Source organism: Ursus americanus, chromosome 26, assembly GCF_024610735.1.
Source record: "Ursus americanus isolate L20-20 chromosome 26, mUrsAme1.1.p, whole genome shotgun sequence".
NCBI classification, from domain to species: domain Eukaryota; kingdom Metazoa; phylum Chordata; class Mammalia; order Carnivora; family Ursidae; genus Ursus; species Ursus americanus.
In genome coordinates this window covers 16,003,493-16,022,567 of record NC_142152.1, presented here as the reverse complement: position 1 = coordinate 16,022,567, position 19,075 = coordinate 16,003,493, and the positions used below count along the sequence as shown (strand labels likewise).

Sequence of the window (19,075 nt, the reverse complement as noted above, 5' to 3'; positions counted from 1 at the left end):
CAGGCCCGGAGCAGTGTTCCCATTGGAGAAGGTGGAGGGCGTAGCAGGAGGCAGATTTGCTCAGTCTGGCCTGGTGGCACTGTTTTATTAATGATCTGGAAGAGCAGAGGAACAGTGACTTTAATTAAATTTGCCAGTGATATTAAAAGATGTCAGGAGCCACTGCCGAGGACAGAGACACCTTGCAGATGGCCCTGGGGGTGTCTGGAAAATAATCCAGGAAGGGGTTGAGAAGCCGTGGGCTGAGCCGGGGCATGGGTTCGGTTGGGGAGGAGGAACGTGACATGGGGACAGAGGGTCATCATACCCAGAAATACCCCAGGCCCGTGCTCTGTATCTGTATCTGTTCTGTTTCCAAGAGATGTCTCACTGATCTTCCTCTGGTCCTGTTCCTCTTACAGCCATCTTAAACCCGTTAACCAAATTGGTTTTTCTGAAGTCCAAATCAGACCATGTCCTTCTCCTGTTTAGAATCCTATCATTGGCTTTTCACTGCCCTTCAGATGCAGTCCATCTTCTCAGCCTGGCACGTAAGACTTGCCATGAACGGAGTCCTCCCTACATGTCCAGTCTTCTGGACACTCATCTTCCCGCCTCCTGCCTCACACTGAATTCCTTGTAATCCCAAGCACACAGCAGGCTTTTCCACATCTCCATGTCATTGCTTGGGCTATCCTCTTTGACTCAAATGTCCCTCTTCCTTCTTCCCTTCCCCTCCCTTTCCTTCCTTTCCCTTCCCCTCCCCTTCCCTCTCCCTCCTTCCCTCCCTCCTTCTCTCCCTCCCTTCTTTCCTTCCACCCTCCTCCTTCCTTCCTTCCATCCTTCCTTCCTTCCTTCCTTCTTCTTCTTGACTAAAGCTCACTCGTGCTTGAAGACTTGTTTCAAGGATCAGTTCCTTCAGAACGCCTCCCTGAATCCCCAAGCTGGCTCAGTGCCCTCCTCATGTTCCAACATTCAGCCTATACCCTCACTTCCTAGAGTAAAAGTGCCTATCAGTGCAGCTATCCACCCCTGCTGGATTGTACCTTTGACGGCAAAGCCTGTGTCTTACTTTTCATTTTGCCCGTCGAAAATCTAGTACCAAGCCTGGCAAACCACTGGCTTTTGCAAATTTTGTCAAACTGAAATGATGGGAAGGAGAATATTCAGGTGGGAGACTGCATCAGGCAGCTAGGACACCCCAGGAAGCCTGGAGACCAGGCAGCTCTACCAAATGGTTAGTCTCTCCTGTCTGGGTGGCTGGGTCAGTCCTATGATTTCTGAGTATACAGAGAACTGGAAGCTGAGAGGGGGCCATGGACATTTTACGATAAAGTGGGACATCTTAGTAAAATGGAATGGTTAAACCATAAATTTTATGTCATCTGCATGTGAGTTCCGGCTCTCCTACTTCCTTGCTTTATACTTTGATTAAATGACTTAATTAAGACTTAGTTTCCCGAAATGTAAAACAGGGATAAAAATAGTACTAATCTCATAGGATCGTTGTGAAAATTAAGTGAGGAAGTATTTAGTGTTATGCACACACTAAGCACTTATATGTGTTGGTGACTATTGTTAATATCTTCGTTATTTGGGGGTGGTGTCAGGGTTCTCAAGCTGAGTCATATCCCTGAGTACGCTAGGGTTGATTAAGAACCACAGAAGATCATTTGGGTCTCTAAGGAGCTGGGGTGGATCCCCAGTAGGTTGAGATCTGCCTCAGTTGTGTCTGGGGCTGGGGTAACAGCACAGAGAAGTGACCATTGGCTGGGTCACCAGCAGTGTCCACTCTCCCCCTAATATCTCAGGCAGAAGCCATTGCCTGGCAGGACCAGAAGGAACAACTGGGAATTCACAGGCCATTTTCCACCTTCAATTCCAAGAACTTGGTGCAGGCACTTCCTAGCCACCTGCCTCCCTTGTTTTCGGTCATCTTTTCCTTCAGTTCACTTTTCTCCGTGTCTATCTAAAGCAGCCCCCAATTCTGACCACACGACAGCAGAGTCCCTACAAAAACCCATTGTCAAAGGTGTCTGCAAGACCTAGGAGAGCACAGACCACGATCTTCCTAATTCTCCTGCTTCATAGGATACGTGGGAGCCCTTGTCTTCTGTTGATCAGGACGACTCTACTTCCGAAGCTTCCATGTCCGTTGACTTCCGAAAGCCAGCCCTCTCCCTTAACCTGTGGCTAGCCCCGCCCCTTCAGGTTGGCCGGCCCACGCAGCTGCCGCCACTGTCACCGTCACCACGTTGGCTCTTGATCAAAGGGCTGCTGCAGCTGTGCCCACCTTCCGTCTCCTGCTGCAGAGGGCTTCTCAGAATCCACAAAATGGAGGGTTTTCAGAGGTCAAGGCAAGGGACCAAGATCCTTCTCTGTCCACATTTCTCTGGGGTGGGTGAGGGCCAAACCTGTGACGGCAGGGGGGTCTCTGTGTACATCGCAGATTATGAGAGACCTTCAACCTCTGAACATGAGTTCGGAACAGCTTCAGCTGCCCCACTCTTCCGCCATCAACCTCATAACCTCTTCTTTTCTGAGTGTCAAAGCCCCGAGCCCTGCTGTGATGACCCCCAGTACCTGGACTAAGGGGAATGTGGGCCTCAGCACTTGGCTGCCGTGGTGGGGAATATGAAACCAAGTTAATCCATGGAGCTCTTTGGAAGGGAGGCCTTCATGATTACAGTGTGCACCTGGGTGTCCTGTGTCCTGAAGGGAATTTCTCTGTGACTACAAGCCTTGGGGATTTCAAGAGGTCATACATAGCCTCTAAAATCTAGTCAGGATTTGTCTATGAGAGCTCTCTATTTTTTTTTCTGAAGCAAATGGCTATTAATTCGGGTCATAAAGTGGCTTTAAAGAAGGCTGATGTCTGAGTGTATTAGTCAGCTCAGGCGGCCATAACAATGCCATAGACTGCGTGGCTTAAACAATAGACATTTATTTTCTCACAGTCCTGGAGGCTGGAATGTCTGAGATCAAGGGGCTGGCCAATTCAATTTCTGGTGAGAGCTCTCTTCCTCGCTTGCCAATGGCCACTTTCTCACCATGTGGTGGGGAGAGACTGCTCTCTCTCTTCCTCTTCTTATAAAGCCATCAATCTTATCAGAGTAGGACCCACTCTTATGCCCTCATTTAACTTTAATTATCTCCTAAAAGCCCTATCTCCCAATATAGTCACACTGGGGCCTAGGGTTTCAACATATGAGTTGAGGGGAGGGGGACACAATTCAGTCGATAGCACTGAAGAAGGTTCCTTAGTGACTATATTTATTTATTCCAAAAACATACATTTTTTGAGCACTTACTAATTGACTACTTAGGATACCACGATAAACAGAATAAACAGAGACTTTGCCTTGTTTTCATTCATAGTTTAATGGCTGAGCTTGACATTAATTATATAATCCCATAAATAAACATGTAATTTCAAAAGTTTTAAAAATGCTATGAAGGAAAAGTAGAGTGTGTTGAGAGGGCATAACAGAGAAAGTTGACCATCTTAAGGACTGAGGGTAATTTTTCCTGGGACAGTGACACTTAAGCTGAGATCCAAAGCATTGCTAAGAGTGTGGGTACCAAAAAGAGTCATTTCAGGCATACGTGGAAGGTGTCATGTGCATAGGTCCTGAGGTGGGAAATAACTTGGTTATTTCCAGAGCCTGATATGAAGGCCGTTGTTGTTGAAGTGTGGTAAGAGGGAGAGGGGCAGAAGATAAAAGGAGGAGAAAGAAGGTAGCTTATCTGAGACTTTGTAGGTCACGGTAAAGAGTTTTTATATTAAGAATAAGGGGAATCAGGACACCTGGGTGGCTCAGTTGGTTAAGCATCTGCCTTCGGCTCAGGTCATGATCCCAGGGTCCTGGGATTGAGTCCCACATTGGGCTCCCTGCTCAACGGGGAGCCTGCTTCTCCCTCTGCCTCTTCCTGCCCCTCCCCCTGCTTGTACTCTCTCTCTCTGTGTCAAATAAATAAATAAAATATTAAAAAAAAAGAATAAGAGGAATCTACTGAAGGGCTTCAAATAGGGAAGTGATAGTGTAGGTTTGGGGTTTTTAGAAAAGGTGACTGCTGCTGTATAAGGAAATGAAGTGGCAGGAACTGGAATGGGGAGTTCAGGGAGGAGGTCACTGCAGGAGATTCATGAAGTGAGGGGTAATGGCAGCTGTGACGGTACTGGTAGAGATGGGGGGAGAGTCTAGGCTTCGGTGCTGGATAGACAAGGAACAGGAGCAAAAGGGAGGCCTACAGACGACCACCCTTTGCCGAGCATGAGTAACTGGGTGGAGGGAGGTGCCATTTTCTGAGATGGGAAGCAGTGGAGACAGGGGACAGGACCTGGAACCCTGTAAGGTGCTGTACAGATGAAATTAGCATTCTTCTTTTACTAATGGTGCCCCGCAGGGCTGTAGCAGATGTGGAAAATGGGCAAATAGCTTTTCTTTCCTTTTTCTTTCTTTTTCTTTCTTTCTTTCTTTCTTTCTTTCTTTCTTTCTTTCTTTCTTTCTTTCTTTCTTTCTTTCTTTTTTTTGAAAGCTATGGCGTGGTTATTTGCATCCTCATTGCATCTGAATGAGGCAGTGAGTGGAAAGATGAATTCATAGTTTCCGAGGAATTTCTTCCCATTCTCCTGAATTCATGCTCACCTCTTAGTGGTTTGAGGCCAGCAGATGGGGCTGCATTTCACCCCCAAATCTTGTCTACACTTTAAAAAAAGGTGTTTGAGAGCCACTTGCATGTTTTATGAATAGTGATTTCTATTACTTGGCCCTTTCAGCATCTGGGTTTGGAATTTGAGTGGCTGGCTGATTTTCATCTTCCTGTAACTGAATGTCTCAACGGTCCCATAGCCTGTTTTGCTGGAGTGTTAGGGCGGCCGTGGACTGGGGCTGGCGCACAGCTTACAGGGGCCTCAGTTTAGCTATCCCGCAGGTAGCGTCCACCACACTGTCCACCCTCTTGATTTCCCAAGAAATGTCAACATTACAGCTTGCCTGGAGAAGTTTTGTGTTTGGGGAAGCAGTTTTTCCCAGGCGGGCTGAGTTGTGTGCAGAGCAATGTGTTCTATTTCGGGGGAGTAGCCCGTGAAAAAAGTTCCACTCCGTACGTACTCTTGCACACGTACGTGATACAGAATTCTTGAGTATGAAAACAGTGGGGGTAAGGAAGCCCGAAAACCCTAGAAACACGACAAGGGATGAAGATTCAGGTCATGCTTGGCCTCTTTTCAGTTGATTCTTGAGAACTCTCACAGATAACAGCAGGGTTTGGAGACAGGACTGGAAAGTATCACTTATGTTTTCATCACCAGTATTCCCAGCTCTTTTAAGCCATTCTTCAGCTGAGTCTCCACCAGATGGTCCTGCGGACAGAGCCGCTATTTGTGCCTCCCATTGACATCTTTTTTTCCAAGTGAGAGACTGCCCCATATGTTAGTGCAATATGTCGCTCAAGGTGAAACATCAATTTGTATTGGTGGGAACCTGCCGTTTGCTGTCCGCCTTTTTCTCATGCCTTTCCCTGCCTCTCTGGTCTTTTCTAGGTCTCTGGCCTGTCGGGAGGACCATTGGTGCTGCAGTGGAAGCCAGCGGCTAAATCTCGTGTATGGCGTGGTTAAGGTTGCAGCCTCTCACCTCTGCCTTCCTCCATTTTGGGCTGATTACTTTCGTGCTCTTCCTGAATGGTCTTCGGGCAGAGGCTGGTGGCTCAGGGGAGGTGCCCAGCACAGGGCAGAACAATGAGTCCTGTTCAGAATCATCGGACTGCAAGGAGGGCGTCATCCTACCAATCTGGTATCCGGAGAACCCTTCCCTTGGGGACAAGATTGCCAGGGTCATTGTCTATTTTGTGGCCCTAATATACATGTTCCTTGGGGTGTCCATCATTGCTGACCGCTTTATGGCATCTATCGAAGTCATCACTTCTCAAGAGAGAGAGGTGACTATCAAAAAGCCCAATGGAGAGACCAGCACGACGACGATTCGGATCTGGAACGAGACTGTCTCCAACCTGACCCTGATGGCCTTGGGTTCCTCTGCTCCTGAGATCCTTCTCTCTTTAATCGAGGTGTGTGGTCATGGGTTCATTGCTGGCGATCTGGGACCTTCTACCATCGTAGGTAGTGCAGCCTTTAACATGTTCATCATCATCGGCATCTGCGTCTACGTGATCCCCGACGGAGAGGCGCGCAAGATCAAGCACCTGCGAGTCTTCCTCATCACTGCTGCTTGGAGCATCTTTGCTTACATCTGGCTCTATATGATCCTGGCCGTCTTCTCCCCTGGGGTGGTTCAGGTTTGGGAAGGCCTTCTCACTCTCTCCTTCTTTCCAGTGTGTGTCCTTCTGGCCTGGGTGGCAGATAGGCGACTGCTCTTCTACAAATACATGCACAAAAAGTACCGCACAGACAAACACCGAGCGATCATCATAGAGACAGAGGGCGACCACCCCAAGGGCATTGAGATGGACGGGAAAATGATGAATTCCCACTTCCTGGATGGGCACCTGGTGCCCCTGGAAGGGAAGGAAGTAGATGAGTCCCGCAGGGAGATGATCCGGATTCTCAAGGATCTGAAGCAAAAGCACCCAGAGAAGGACTTAGATCAGCTGGTAGAGATGGCCAATTACTATGCTCTTTCCCACCAACAGAAGAGTCGTGCCTTCTACCGGATCCAGGCTACCCGTATGATGACCGGCGCGGGCAATATCCTGAAGAGGCACGCGGCAGAACAAGCCAAAAAGGCCTCCAGCATAAACGAGGTGCACACCAGTGAGCCTGAGGACTTCGTCTCGAAGGTCTTCTTCGACCCGTGCTCTTACCAGTGCCTGGAGAACTGCGGGGCTGTACTCCTGACCGTGGTGAGGAAAGGGGGGGACATGTCCAAGACCGTGTACGTGGACTACAAAACAGAGGACGGCTCTGCCAATGCAGGGGCTGACTATGAGTTCACAGAGGGCACTGTGGTTCTGAAGCCAGGAGAGACCCAGAAGGAGTTCTCGGTGGGTATCATCGATGACGACATTTTTGAGGAGGATGAACACTTCTTTGTGAGGCTGAGCAACGTCCGCATAGAGGAGCAGCCGCCGGAGGAGGGGATGCCTCCCCTCGTACTCAACAATCTGCCAGTGCCTCGGGCCATCCTGGCGTCCCCTTACGTGGCCACGGTCACCATCCTGGATGATGACCACGCGGGCATCTTCACTTTTGAATGTGACACTCTTCGTGTCAGTGAGAGTATTGGTGTCCTGGAGGTCAAGGTTCTGCGGACATCAGGTGCCCGGGGCACAGTAATCGTCCCCTTTAGGACCGTAGAGGGGACAGCCAAGGGTGGTGGCGAGGATTTTGAAGACACATACGGGGAGCTGGAGTTCAAGAATGATGAAACTGTGTAAGTAACCTTTCCATATTCTAGCCCCCTGCGTCCCTTGCCATCTCTTTCTGTCCTTACGATTCTTCCTCATACCGCGGTAATGTCAAACCTGGGTCCCAGCACAGGTGTGCGGGATCAGCAGGCACCCCTGGTGGGTTCCGTTTCCAAACCTTCCTTCCGTTTTTTCACTTTCAGTTGTCTCTGGGCAGGGAATCCTGTGGCAGGAGCTAAGGACGCAGAACATTCCATCCACTGGAACTCAGAATGATGGCCGGTGGAGGTGTGGGGCGACAGAAGTTTTGATGTCAGATTTAGGAGAATTCTTGTGACTAAGCAGGAGCTAGGAGACGGGTTGGGTCTCTCCTTCCTCCTCTCCTCATGCCAAAGGCCCAAATGAGCCTTGAGACTGATCCTTTCCATTCTGAGGCAGCGCCAGCCCAATCAAGGGCATGCTCGGGGAAGCAAGTGGCCTTGGCTTTTTTGCCCCCAGGGCCATATTGCGGTTGTATTGTATGACCAGACTTCAGGCATCTCTCCTTCAATTTGGAAATTGCAAGGTTGGTTGAAATTTGGCAATCTCTGTAAATGCTGTAGGCTGTTTTATGGTATGAGACTCGCCCAGGCTGGGTGAGATGAGTCAGTATAGCTTGGGTACTGGTGGCATCTTGCAGAAGCAGAACTCCCAGAGCAGTGGCCACCTGTCTTTGGTCCCAGGCGTGAGCTCCAAAATCTGGCTAAGCAATCTAGGAGGCACGTCTTAGGAATTGGGGGAGAAAATACATCTTCAGTGTGGTCATCTCTTTTCACAGTCTGGAATTCTCCCAGAATACTTCTCAGGCTAGTGGCCCATTACCCTTCAGACACGGTGGGTACTGCACTTCCATGACCTTGAGCACTGTAGGGGCTCTCCCCATTGAACCTTCTTGTACTAGGTGTTCTGGGGGTGTGTTTTGTTTTGTTTTTGTTTTTCTCAGATGGATAGCTTTGAAAAAGAAACAGAATGACTTTCCCCAGGATTTGCAGGTTATGGGAGACCAGACTTTCCAGGGAGGCCGAGAAGGGGGAAACTTGTCTCTGAATTCCTGCTCATGTCCACAAGAAAGAAGCAGTAGCAGGAGGGGGCATGAAGGACAAAAGGGGCATCTAGGAAGGGGGGATGTCAAACTGCTCCAAGACCCTGCTAAGGACACTTTGAGTGGAAAATGGAAACATACCACATGTAGGAGAGTGAAGGACGGAGCAAACGGGGAGGGGAGCCCATAGGACTGAGGGAGAGGGGTCATAGAAGTGCTTCCTCCAGGCCCAGGCAGGGGGCGGGGCTCCAAAGGGGTTGGATGGTGCTGACAGCAGAGCTGAGTGAGCCACCCAGGGGACTCTCTTTCGTCCTCCTGCAATCCCTTCCTAATAATGTGACTCTGGGCAAGACGCTTAGTCTCGGCTTGGAGAACTCAACTGTCTGACCTGCAAAGTGGGAACAACAATACTTTCCTTGCCTGGAGGCAGGGTCGAATCCTTTTGCAGTTCCTCCCTGCTCCAGGATTTTCTGAACCATAGATAGAGGCACTCAGCATAGGTCCCATTTGCACTAGCCAAAGATGGAACAGGGATATTGTCTCCTGAAGTGAATGGGCATTGACAAATTGATTCATTAGCTCTGTTAGTCATTTCGCTGGGAGGGATAATCATTCGTTAGCCCAAGTAAAAACCTGTGCCTTCTAGAGAATTCTGTCCCATTTCTATGTGCTCTGGAGAGAGAGTTTATACATACAAATGAGGGACAGGCCCCCACCGGGAAGACAAACTCCGTGCAAACTCTCATGTTTATGGCGACGTCAGTCAATAGATAAGAGGTTATTGTCGGGCATTAAAGGACATCAAGACTACCACATTGGCTGTGATCTGACGGGCTAGTGGTTTCTCCAGTTCGGTACCTATCTGCCAAAGGCACTGAAGAGTCATCTTTGACAGATCAGAGGCTCGGCACCCCATTTCTTTGTCCCATGAACAATCCATTATGCACTTTGGATCCCTGAGCATGACTAGCCCTTCCTCAAACCTATTTGTTTTCCATCTGAATAACATCTTGGTGTAAATGGGCTTATGAATGACCACTTCTGATACTGGTTTTAAGCGTAGGTCAAGCTCTGCACGTTAGCGAGTCGGGTCCAGCTCTTCCAGGGTTTGGGGGACCAGCTACGTCACCAGCTATTCCTTCGTGTTATTTTCTAGACTTCAGTAGACTTTAGACTTACCTTTTTGGTTTTCTTCATTGCAGAAGAATGAGTCCTTAACCTGCTAGTAGTCTGTCTTCACATCGCAGCCCTACCCTTGATCCTTTATATTGTCCTTTTACAACCAGAGGCAGTGTGATGTAGCAGAAAAAGCACGGGCTGTAAGTACTCCGGGCGAAGATTCTGGCTCTAGTTCTGATTTAACCAGGTAGTCGGGGGAAATGTTATCGATTTATGAGATTATTTCCTCATGGGTAACATAGGGATAATATTTCTCTTGCAAGGCTGTCATGATGATTCAAGATCCCGTGTGCAGTGCTGTTTGTATATGGTGTGTGCTTAGTAAATGAGGCCATTAATAATAATACCAATGAATTAACAATATTCTTCAGAAGACACTGTTGAGGTGATTGGGCTACTTGGATCTCTATGTGACCCTAATGAATAAACATGCTAGTTTTGGGGTTACCATGAAGATTCCTAATCCAGACCCCTAACATATTAGAGCCAGAGAAGACCTTAGAATATCGTCTAGAGGAGTGCTTCTGAACCATCCAGGAAGGTTGCTAAAATGCAGATTACAATTCAAAAGGTCGGGAGTAGGGCCCAAGATTCTGCATTTCTAACAAGCTCCTGATGCTGTTGGTCCCATCTCAGAGTTGAAATGCTCTAAATCTCTTGGCCAAAGCATGAGACCCGGGATGGAAAGTGGCTTTTCAAATGACTTGCTTAACTGAATCAAGAAGGCTTGCTTTCCACAAACTGAGGGCCTCAGAGGGGAGGGGGGTGGGGGAATGGGATAGGCTGGTGATGGGTAGTAAGGAGGGCACGTATTGCATGGTGCACTGGGTATTATATGCAACTAATGAATCATGGAACTTTACATCAAAAACCAGGGATGTGCTGTATGGTGACTAACATAATATAATAAAAAATATATTATTATTAAAAAAAAAAAAGGCTTGCTTTCCAGTTCCAGCTTGCAATTCCAACTTAGCTAGAACCCAGCTCCTATCCCGAGACCTTGCTAATCGCAGCGCCAATCTGGAAACTGAAACTGAAACCCTCAGGGTACCTGGTCGGAAGCTGGGTGAGGCTGGAGCAGTTCTACCTTCCAATCCTTCCCTCTCTGCATAACTTTCTTTGCCTACCAAGCCCGCGAGCACCAGCAATGCTGCCCTCAATACACTCTTCTAAAAACCTATTCAGGTTGAAGCCAGGCCTATGCTCTGCCAATACTATTGGGTTGTGAATTCACTCGTTTGAGTTTATGCTTTACTTGTTCGAAGATGTCCTTAGCACCGCGGTAGGATAGAAAACCAGGAACTTTGAAGTCTGACAAACAGATGTGAATGTGTCACTCACCAACTGTGTAACTCGAGCAAGTCATTTCACCTGTCCAAGCCCCAGATATTCTGTTGGCATGACAGGAATTATGCTCTCTCTCCTGCAGGGGAGTGACAAGTACTACAGACAAATATGAGGAAAATGCACCCTTGGCACGTGCCCGTGCAGCAAAGGTGCTTGGTCATTCAACAAACATCTATTCAATGTCTGCCACATACCAGATACATTCCTGGGGACTGCAGATACATAAGTGAATAGGACAGGCTGGCATTTCAGCTCTCAAGGATCTTCTCCGGTGAAGAGGATACTAGGTATGGAGACAAATCAAAACACCTGGGAGAAGTGTTCTGGTTGAGATAAGCTCAGTAAAAGGGACATGAAAGCTCTCTGCTGTGTGTTTGACACCACTGAAGTTTCTAAAGCAACCTTCGCTGAGGACAGAGTAGTGAAACAGACGTAGTGGGGGTGGGTGCGTGGCGCCCTTAATCCCACGTTATAATAAATGCTTGACATTTGAGAGAGATCCTATTGACATCTTCATGATCTAGAAGAATCCCCACCTTTTGACTACCACTACAGTACATCCTTAGAATTACGGCCTTTGAGCCTCCCGCAAACAGTAGCAAAACCTCATGGAGATATGTAGGCACGCTGCCGGCACGTTAACCTCACTCACTAAACATGCGTCTGCTCCCGTATCCCAGGCTCACGGCGTGTTTCTGCAGAACAACAGAATATTGCAGCTCATGGACCTTTGGGTTTCTGAGAATAGTCAGAATCACCGATGTCAAATAGGCAAATGCCAAGATCCAGTATAATTAAATGGCATCAGCCTCCTTTGAAGAAGAACAGAGTATTAGCTGGGCCTCATAATTTCCCACAAAATTAGAATGTTAAAGCCCGAAAGTATCTGACCTCCCACTTTTATAAATTATGAAGCTGAGATTCAGAGAGGGAAAGTGACTTGTCCAATATCACACAGCTAGATAGGATAGAAAGTTAGAGCTGGTGAGGTGTTTTTAGAGCCTACTGATTTAATGTCTCCCCCTCCCAGTTTGGACTTCCTTATTTTTATCCATCAGAACAATGTTAACTTTGGAAAGCGTATAGAAATTCTCCGGTGAAAGATGCTCGGAAAGTACAAATCCAACAGTATTACGTGACTAATATCTTAACTTACAATAATAACATATTATGGACTATTTTTAATCTCCTTGGTTCACCTTGAGACTGTTCAGGAAGAAAACTATTGAGCCCATAGGAAAAAAAACCCTATCTTTGTGATCTCTTCCTGAGAAAAGGTGTGACAAGTGTAACTGGGGTATCTGGTAGGCAGTGCTGGTAAATTGTAGACAAGACCTTGTTCCATGAAATAATGACATTCTTTCGAAATTCTGCAGGCCATTCTCTTCCAGGTGTGCTTTCTCTGTAAAGTTTCCACCCCAGGGAATCTTTCCATCAAAATCTGGAGTGCTCCTGGACACAATTTGCACCTTCTCCAATTTAACTAAAACACAGTAGGCCTTTTCTTTTTCTTTGGCTCAGCAGGGTGTTTGGACAGTCTCTTCCTTTGCCATCAGGGAGATTATTTGCCCCTAGAATGCCCTCCTTGTGCTTGAGAAAAGTCACAAGCTGCAAGGTTAGTGAGGGTAGGAGTAGGGTGGAGGTCACGATCATACTCCCTCAGCTGGCATCCCTCCCTTTCACTTCCCTTCTGCCGACAGTGCCTGAATTCCAGTAACGAGATCTCTGTCCAGCTTTAGATAAACAGTCGGTTACCAGGACCCATGGCTTCGTGGAACTCATCACGGATGGAGCTCCGTACGTGGCTTGGAGTAGTCTTGACGAAGGGAATCCATAGCTAAACCAGTTGTGGAATGGAGTACTTAACAGTACGATGGAACATTTCAAATAGGGTTGCTCAACTATAGTGCTTTCCCTTCTGGGCCCACAGGAGTGATGAAAGGGTATGTAGCCTTCTTAGTAGAAGCTTTGGATATTTTGCCCAGAAAGCCCCTACATCCTGATCATTTTTTTCATCATAATTACTGAAATGATCAAAGGTGATGTCGAAGAAGGTTATATTCCAGTTCTGGGATCCATCAAGCACCCCAAGTCTATGTAAACTTGACACGTCTATAAAAATCTCCACAAGTCCAGAACCTTCCTGGTTAATTTGTTTTAGAGGTGGCAGTTATCTCCTGGCAACCTTGGATCAGTCAGCATTCTGGAACTCTACCCGACTTGATCAGAGCTCCTACATCCAGCATGCGCACCCCTGCTCTTCTCACACCAGCTTGCCTTCCGGTATGAGACAGCTCAGTGGTGCAGGGTTGGAGATTCCAGCAAGGAGACCGTTAGGTTGGTTTGAGGAGGAAGGAACATTGTGATTGGAGATGATCACGTGACTGGCCAGGCAGGAGACGAAGCAGTCTTATCCTCAAAGGCTTTCCTTCTTGGAGAGAAGCTAGTTGGGCTGCAGGCAATAGTGATAAAGGTATCCTGATGGAGAGCCTGCCCTGTTGTCTTGATTCTTCTGGTTCTTTAGGTCAAAGTTTCCTTGTTCATTCACAAGAATGATAGCAAGGGACAAAGCCAGGTGGATGAGTGGGGAGGACTTTCTTGTTGTGCAGCCTTTCCTCAGCTTCTCAGGTGTTTCTGGGTGGTATGTGAGCCCCAATGTCTTCTCTGCCCTTTGGCTGTGATGGTCCCATGAGGAAGGTAGCAGAGTTTAGAGCTACAGTTTTCTGCTAAATTGAGATCTTGTTTTCTTGTTTTTTAAAAGAGAAACTAAGTTGTGCTTCCAGAAACAATAGAAAGCCCTGGCAATAGAGTCAATTGTATATAACTGACCGTTGGAGGGAGAGAACTCCTTGATCTGCAAATAGAGCAAAATCCCCGTATTTAAATTCTGCACAGGTCCAGAAGCATTTTTGCAGGAATCAAAGGCTTTGAGGGTTTTGCCGAATGACCACGAAGGAAAGCACTAGGTAAACATTCTCAGGGGCCATGATAGTTACCATTCATAGGAATTATATTCCAATCCCTACCACGTACCAGGTACCCAAGTAGGAAATTACCTGGACACACAGAAATGAAGATAAAGTTGAAGGTGGAACTTATTCTTCATGGAGAATTTGTTTTTCTGGAAACGGAATCACCACTAGGTATGTGTATATATTTGAGTTCAGCCATGGCTGTGGCAGCACCCTGACCCCCTCCAGCTAAGAGTCAGCATGCATGGACATGGCCTGGTTCACCTGTCCCTGTGAGAGCCCAGTCCGATAACCGCTTGGTGGTTGGGGTCCACGAGCCAGTTACATGTGATACAGACAGTGTTCTGCTGTGGGTTCTTTGGTTGGTGCTTTCAAAATAGGACATCTTGATAATAACTCCATACTCAGGGGGTGTCTGGGTGGGGCTCAGTTGGTTAAGCGTCTGCCTTTGGCTCAGGTCATGATCCCAGGGTCCTGGGATCGAGCCCCGCATCAGGCTCCCTGCTCAGTGGGGAGCCTGCTTCTCCCTCTGCCTCTGCCACTCCCTTGCTTATGCTTGTGCTCTCTCTCTCTGTCAAACAAATTTAAAAAACTTAAAAACAGTACTTAAAATATGGCTGCAAACCAAATGATGGATTATAGATGACTAGTACTGCTGCTTCTCCCTAGTAGTCCATTTCTTTCCAGGGCCATTGGCCTTGATTTGTCTATCTTTGGGTGTTGCCTTTGTGAGTCCCAGATGATTTCTCCTTGTGAACCCCATTACCGCCTGACCCTCTCTGTCTGAGCCGTGGTGACCTGGGGTGTGCTCTGCCACCATTGCTAGGGCTAACCATCGCCCTGGGCGCAAATCTCTGTATGAGTTTGCTTTCTTTCTCTGCTCACACCTTACTTTCTGTTTGAATACTCTTTGCTTGCACTCCCTGTCTCTTCTAAATGTCCTGTGCCGCAGCTTTTCTTTCTCTACTCTACATGCCCCAGGCGCCGTCACCACGAGAGCTGTGGTCTCCACTCCCGCCGCACTCCGTGCCTTCCTCTCTGCTTCCTTGAGTCTGTCTCCCGTTTATTCTTATCCTGTTCTCTGCATCCTTTTCCCTCACACCGCTGGCGTCTGTACTGGGGTTGCCTTGTGTCTCCGGTCTGATCTATGACTTCTTTGAGTGATCAGGAACGAGCTGGGACTATCCCTTAAGCAAGCCTGTCATTTGGACAGAGAGAATGAGCTTCACGATAATCCCAGGAAGACTGATGTCCCCCAGGAAGCAAACCACTCACGGTGGTGCTCTTTTCCCCCTCACCACAGAGTCTTTGCCTGACTGTATGTTAAGACGAGAAGGTTGCACTATAGGGATCAGCACGACTAGAAGTGGTAGCAGAACGCTGTCAGGCAGGGGAGCCCTCGGGACCACCCTCTCTTTCTGAAGCTCTCCCCGCTGGCCCACGTGGTCTCTGTCTCCTGAGTCTCCTGACGGCTACTCCCCGCGGCCTTCCCCCTTACTGCTTCCAGCTTGCAGCGACACCTCACAGACCGACTGTCTGAGTTCACGGCTCCTCTTTCCATTTAGCTCTTGGCTCCTCCCTGGAAAGATCTTCTACCTCAGATTCTCAGGAGAGGGAATCTTATGGGTCCTCCCCCCGCCGAGTTGGCCATGTCAAAGTCCACTGGCCAGATATGTCTTGGTTGCCCTGAGGCAAACCAAGATCTCCTTACCCCAACAGTTAATCTGCCAGAACCAGGTGGTGGGGTAGAAGAAATAAAGTTGCCACAAGGGTTCCATGGTAAGCTACCTCAGCGGATGTGTCTATCGGTGGTGGCAGTGTCACTTAGAAGAAAGCAGCAGCTGAGACAGTCATCTGTCACCTCCAAGCTGGCATCTAGAAGGTCAGCAGTGCCTCAGAGAGAGCACTGCTTTCACTGGGGTCTGTGCTGGGGCTGTAGGCTGGAGAGGGGCAGACATAGCCGCCTCTGGCCACCCCAGCCCGATCCAGCTCCTCAAGCTGACCGTAGACCCAGCAGCCAGGATTAAACTGGCTCCTGCCCAGGTCAACAGAAAACAGTCAATGCTTGGTGGCACAAATCTCAAGGCTACCAGGGTCACTTCTCCCTTGCCTTCTTCTGGTCTGTCTTCTCCAGGAGACTAGCTTCAGAAGATGAGCCCCTGTCATTTTCGACTGTTCTATTTGGGTACTGAGTCACTTTCAAAGCCTCTTCCTGGGTTTGGGTTTCCAGACTGACCTGTGTTCCAGACCAAGACAGAAAGCTTTCCTACCTCCCATGCTTGCCAGGGACAGAGTGACAAACTTTCCTTCGCCACCCCTCCCCTGCCAGACAGCTGGTCAGCTGGACTTAGCCGGAGCCAGGAGGCACCCCCTCTTTGTCATTGGGGCTGTAACTTGATGCGCTTCCAGGAGCTCCCCAGAAGCCAGAGTATTCCCATCTCTGAGGCACAGTGTGTGACTCTGTCAGCTGCCTGTGTCCCCGGGCACAGGGCGAGGCTGTAAGAGGGGACTCCTCTTGTGTCAGCGGCAGGCAGTTCATAGTCCAAGGGACCATCTTGGAAAGGACTTTAGAGGCTGGTATCTGGGCCCACCTGTGGCTCCGAGAAGGAACATATCTGCCACCTCTAGTCCTGGGAGGAGAGATGGAAGGAACCTCATGGGATAAAGAAACTCAGTCTCCATTTCAGTGAGGTGCGTAGCGTGAAGTTGCCACTCAAACACGGGGCCAATCCTAACGGGAAGAAACTCCTTGAATCACTCTCTTCTTTATCCTGCATGACATAGAACTTTCTTCTATTCCCTGGATGAATCCATAGGTTCCCGTTGGACACACAAGGCAGATGATTTCCCTGTCAGACTGGAATCTTCCAGAACCCCTACTAAGCTACTGGGTTTCATAAGCTAGATCAGTGGTTCCCAGCCAGCTCCCTATCACAGGCCATTTTAATTATCTGCCCCTCCTCATGGAACCCATCTTTTAGAAGATTTGCTGAAAATTAATTAGATTTCCATTTTTTTCATAAAACATAGCAAAAGATAACTCATGTTACTACAATGAGTTAATCCAATTCTAGCCAAAGCAAAGAGGAATGACATTTTAATTAACCCATGTGGACTGCTGGAAGAAAATACATTTTCTAGTTTGGGGGTTGAGAAGTGAGTAGAATTGAACACAGCCAAGGGCTGCCTTTCAAAGGAACTATCTGATGCAAAATGCTCTGAAAATATTAGGCACTAATTGTTTAAAGTTGTTTTGATGAAGGTGACCCCATGGGGAGATCAGGATACTGGAGAATATATCAGAATATATCAAACTATAGGGTACAGTGTTGGTTACCTAGGCTTCACCATTGTTCAGACCTTGGGGAAAAGACTACTATTTTTTTTTCTTTTTCTCTTTCTTTCTTTCTTTCTTTCTTTCTTTCTTTCTTTCTTTCTTTCTTTCTTTCTTTCTTTTTTAAAGATTTTATTTATTTATTTGGCAGAGAGAAACAGCGAGAGAGGGAACACCAGCAAGGGGAGTCTGAGAGGGAGAAGCAGGCTTCCCGCCGAGCAGGGAGCCCGATGCAGGGCTCGATTCCAGGACCCTGGGATCATGACCTGAGCCAAAGGCAGATGCTTTAACGGCTGAGCCACCCAGGCGTCCCTACTATTTTTTTTTCTTACATAATAAAACGTTGAATATTTACATGAACATATTTAAAAAAAGGATTTTGTAATATCTTAGGATTAACATTATCCTTTTCTTCAGATCAGGTAACAGGGTCTAAGGAATATTAAAGAATTTACCCTAGAACACAGAGCTTTTAAGGGCAGGTGTCAAAACCTAGATCTTCTGATTAGAAATCGCACATTCTTTCTACGATGTTCTCTATTTTAGCATCAGAATAAGGTCGTGAAGCTGAAAGCCCCATCTCTTCCTTAACACCACGAGTTGGCTGCTTTCCTTTTAACTCAGGGGCAGCTGGGCTCAGGGACATTGGCAAGGGCCAAATAAACTCCTTAACGCCCAGCTCAAAAACCTGGATTCTTCACCCTTGACTGCTGGCTCAGACCTGCCCGTGCCCAAGCTGGTGCCCAGACTCCTGTTTGTGTCACTTCACCATCAGGAACTAGCCACAGATGACACTTTGGCCTGCTGCCTGGGGAAGAGGGCAAGGCTGGTGCAGCACCGTGTGTTCAGACCCAGGGGGCCTCCTCAGAGGCTGTGCCTGTCGGCCGCAGGTGTCTGAGCGCATCTAGGAGCTGGGCTCAGAGGAAGGGATGATAAGAGAGAGCAGGAGGGGCTCCGCTGCAGTCCCCCAAGAGCCTATGAGAGCCTCATTCAGTGAGGCCAGAAGCCACAGGGGAGTACAAGCAGGACACAGGTGTCCGTCCCTGAGGGTACCGTCCGTAGACACTCTTAGGCTCGTCCTGTTGGCTGACACGGTGAGAAGAGGCCCAGTCCTGGTCCTCACGAAGTTCCCAGTCTGGCAGGAAGAGAAGTGTGTTGGAAGGGTTGCAAATGTGGAATTTAAGAAACAAAACGAATGAGCAAAGGAGAAAAAGAGAGAGAGGTAAACCAAGAAACAGACTCTTCACTATAGAGAACAATCTGGGGGCTACCAGAGGGTCGGGTCGGCGGGGGAATGGGGCATGGGGACTAAGGAGTGTGCTTGCGGTGATGAGCCCTGGCCGATGTATGCAAGGGTTGAATCATTGTATTGTACACCTGAAACCAGTATTAACTAACTAGAATTTAAATAAAAACTTACAGAAAGAAGTTGCTGTAGAAGAGGGGGCCTCTTCAGGCCATGTCTGCAGAGAAGTATTGCCACCTGTCTTTGTTGGGATTCAGTTCAGGGGCATTAGAGGTGACTTCCCCCTGCAGTCGCCCCAGAAGGACTTGTGAAGAATGGCTAATTGGCTTGTCTTGTGGGGCACCCACAGATAAAAGTCCACGTTGTCCTCAGGAGTAAATGGCACCCAGGCAGGCCCTGTACTCAGACCAGAGCAGCGCCCACTTCTTCCCCATGCCTCTCACCCGTCACGGAGACACCAAAAAATGTCTGTTGAATGAATGAATGAATGAATGAATGATGAACAGAGTGAATTCCTGGCGTGTCCTCTGTCTCTGTACACCTTCCAGTTTACAGCAAGTCCAGCGGGA

The 19,075-nt window shown here is 48.1% G+C and overlaps 1 protein-coding gene across 1 annotated transcript in view; it reads left to right on the top strand.

Annotated features, from left to right (window-relative positions):
• SLC8A3 (solute carrier family 8 member A3) overlaps positions 1-19,075 on the top strand; it is a 138,511-nt gene that overhangs the window by 13,973 nt on the left and 105,463 nt on the right. The window contains 1 exon segment of the mRNA XM_045807929.2: positions 5,525-7,370. Coding sequence (XP_045663885.2) covers positions 5,587-7,370 — 1,784 coding nt within the window. The 5' untranslated portion in view covers positions 5,525-5,586.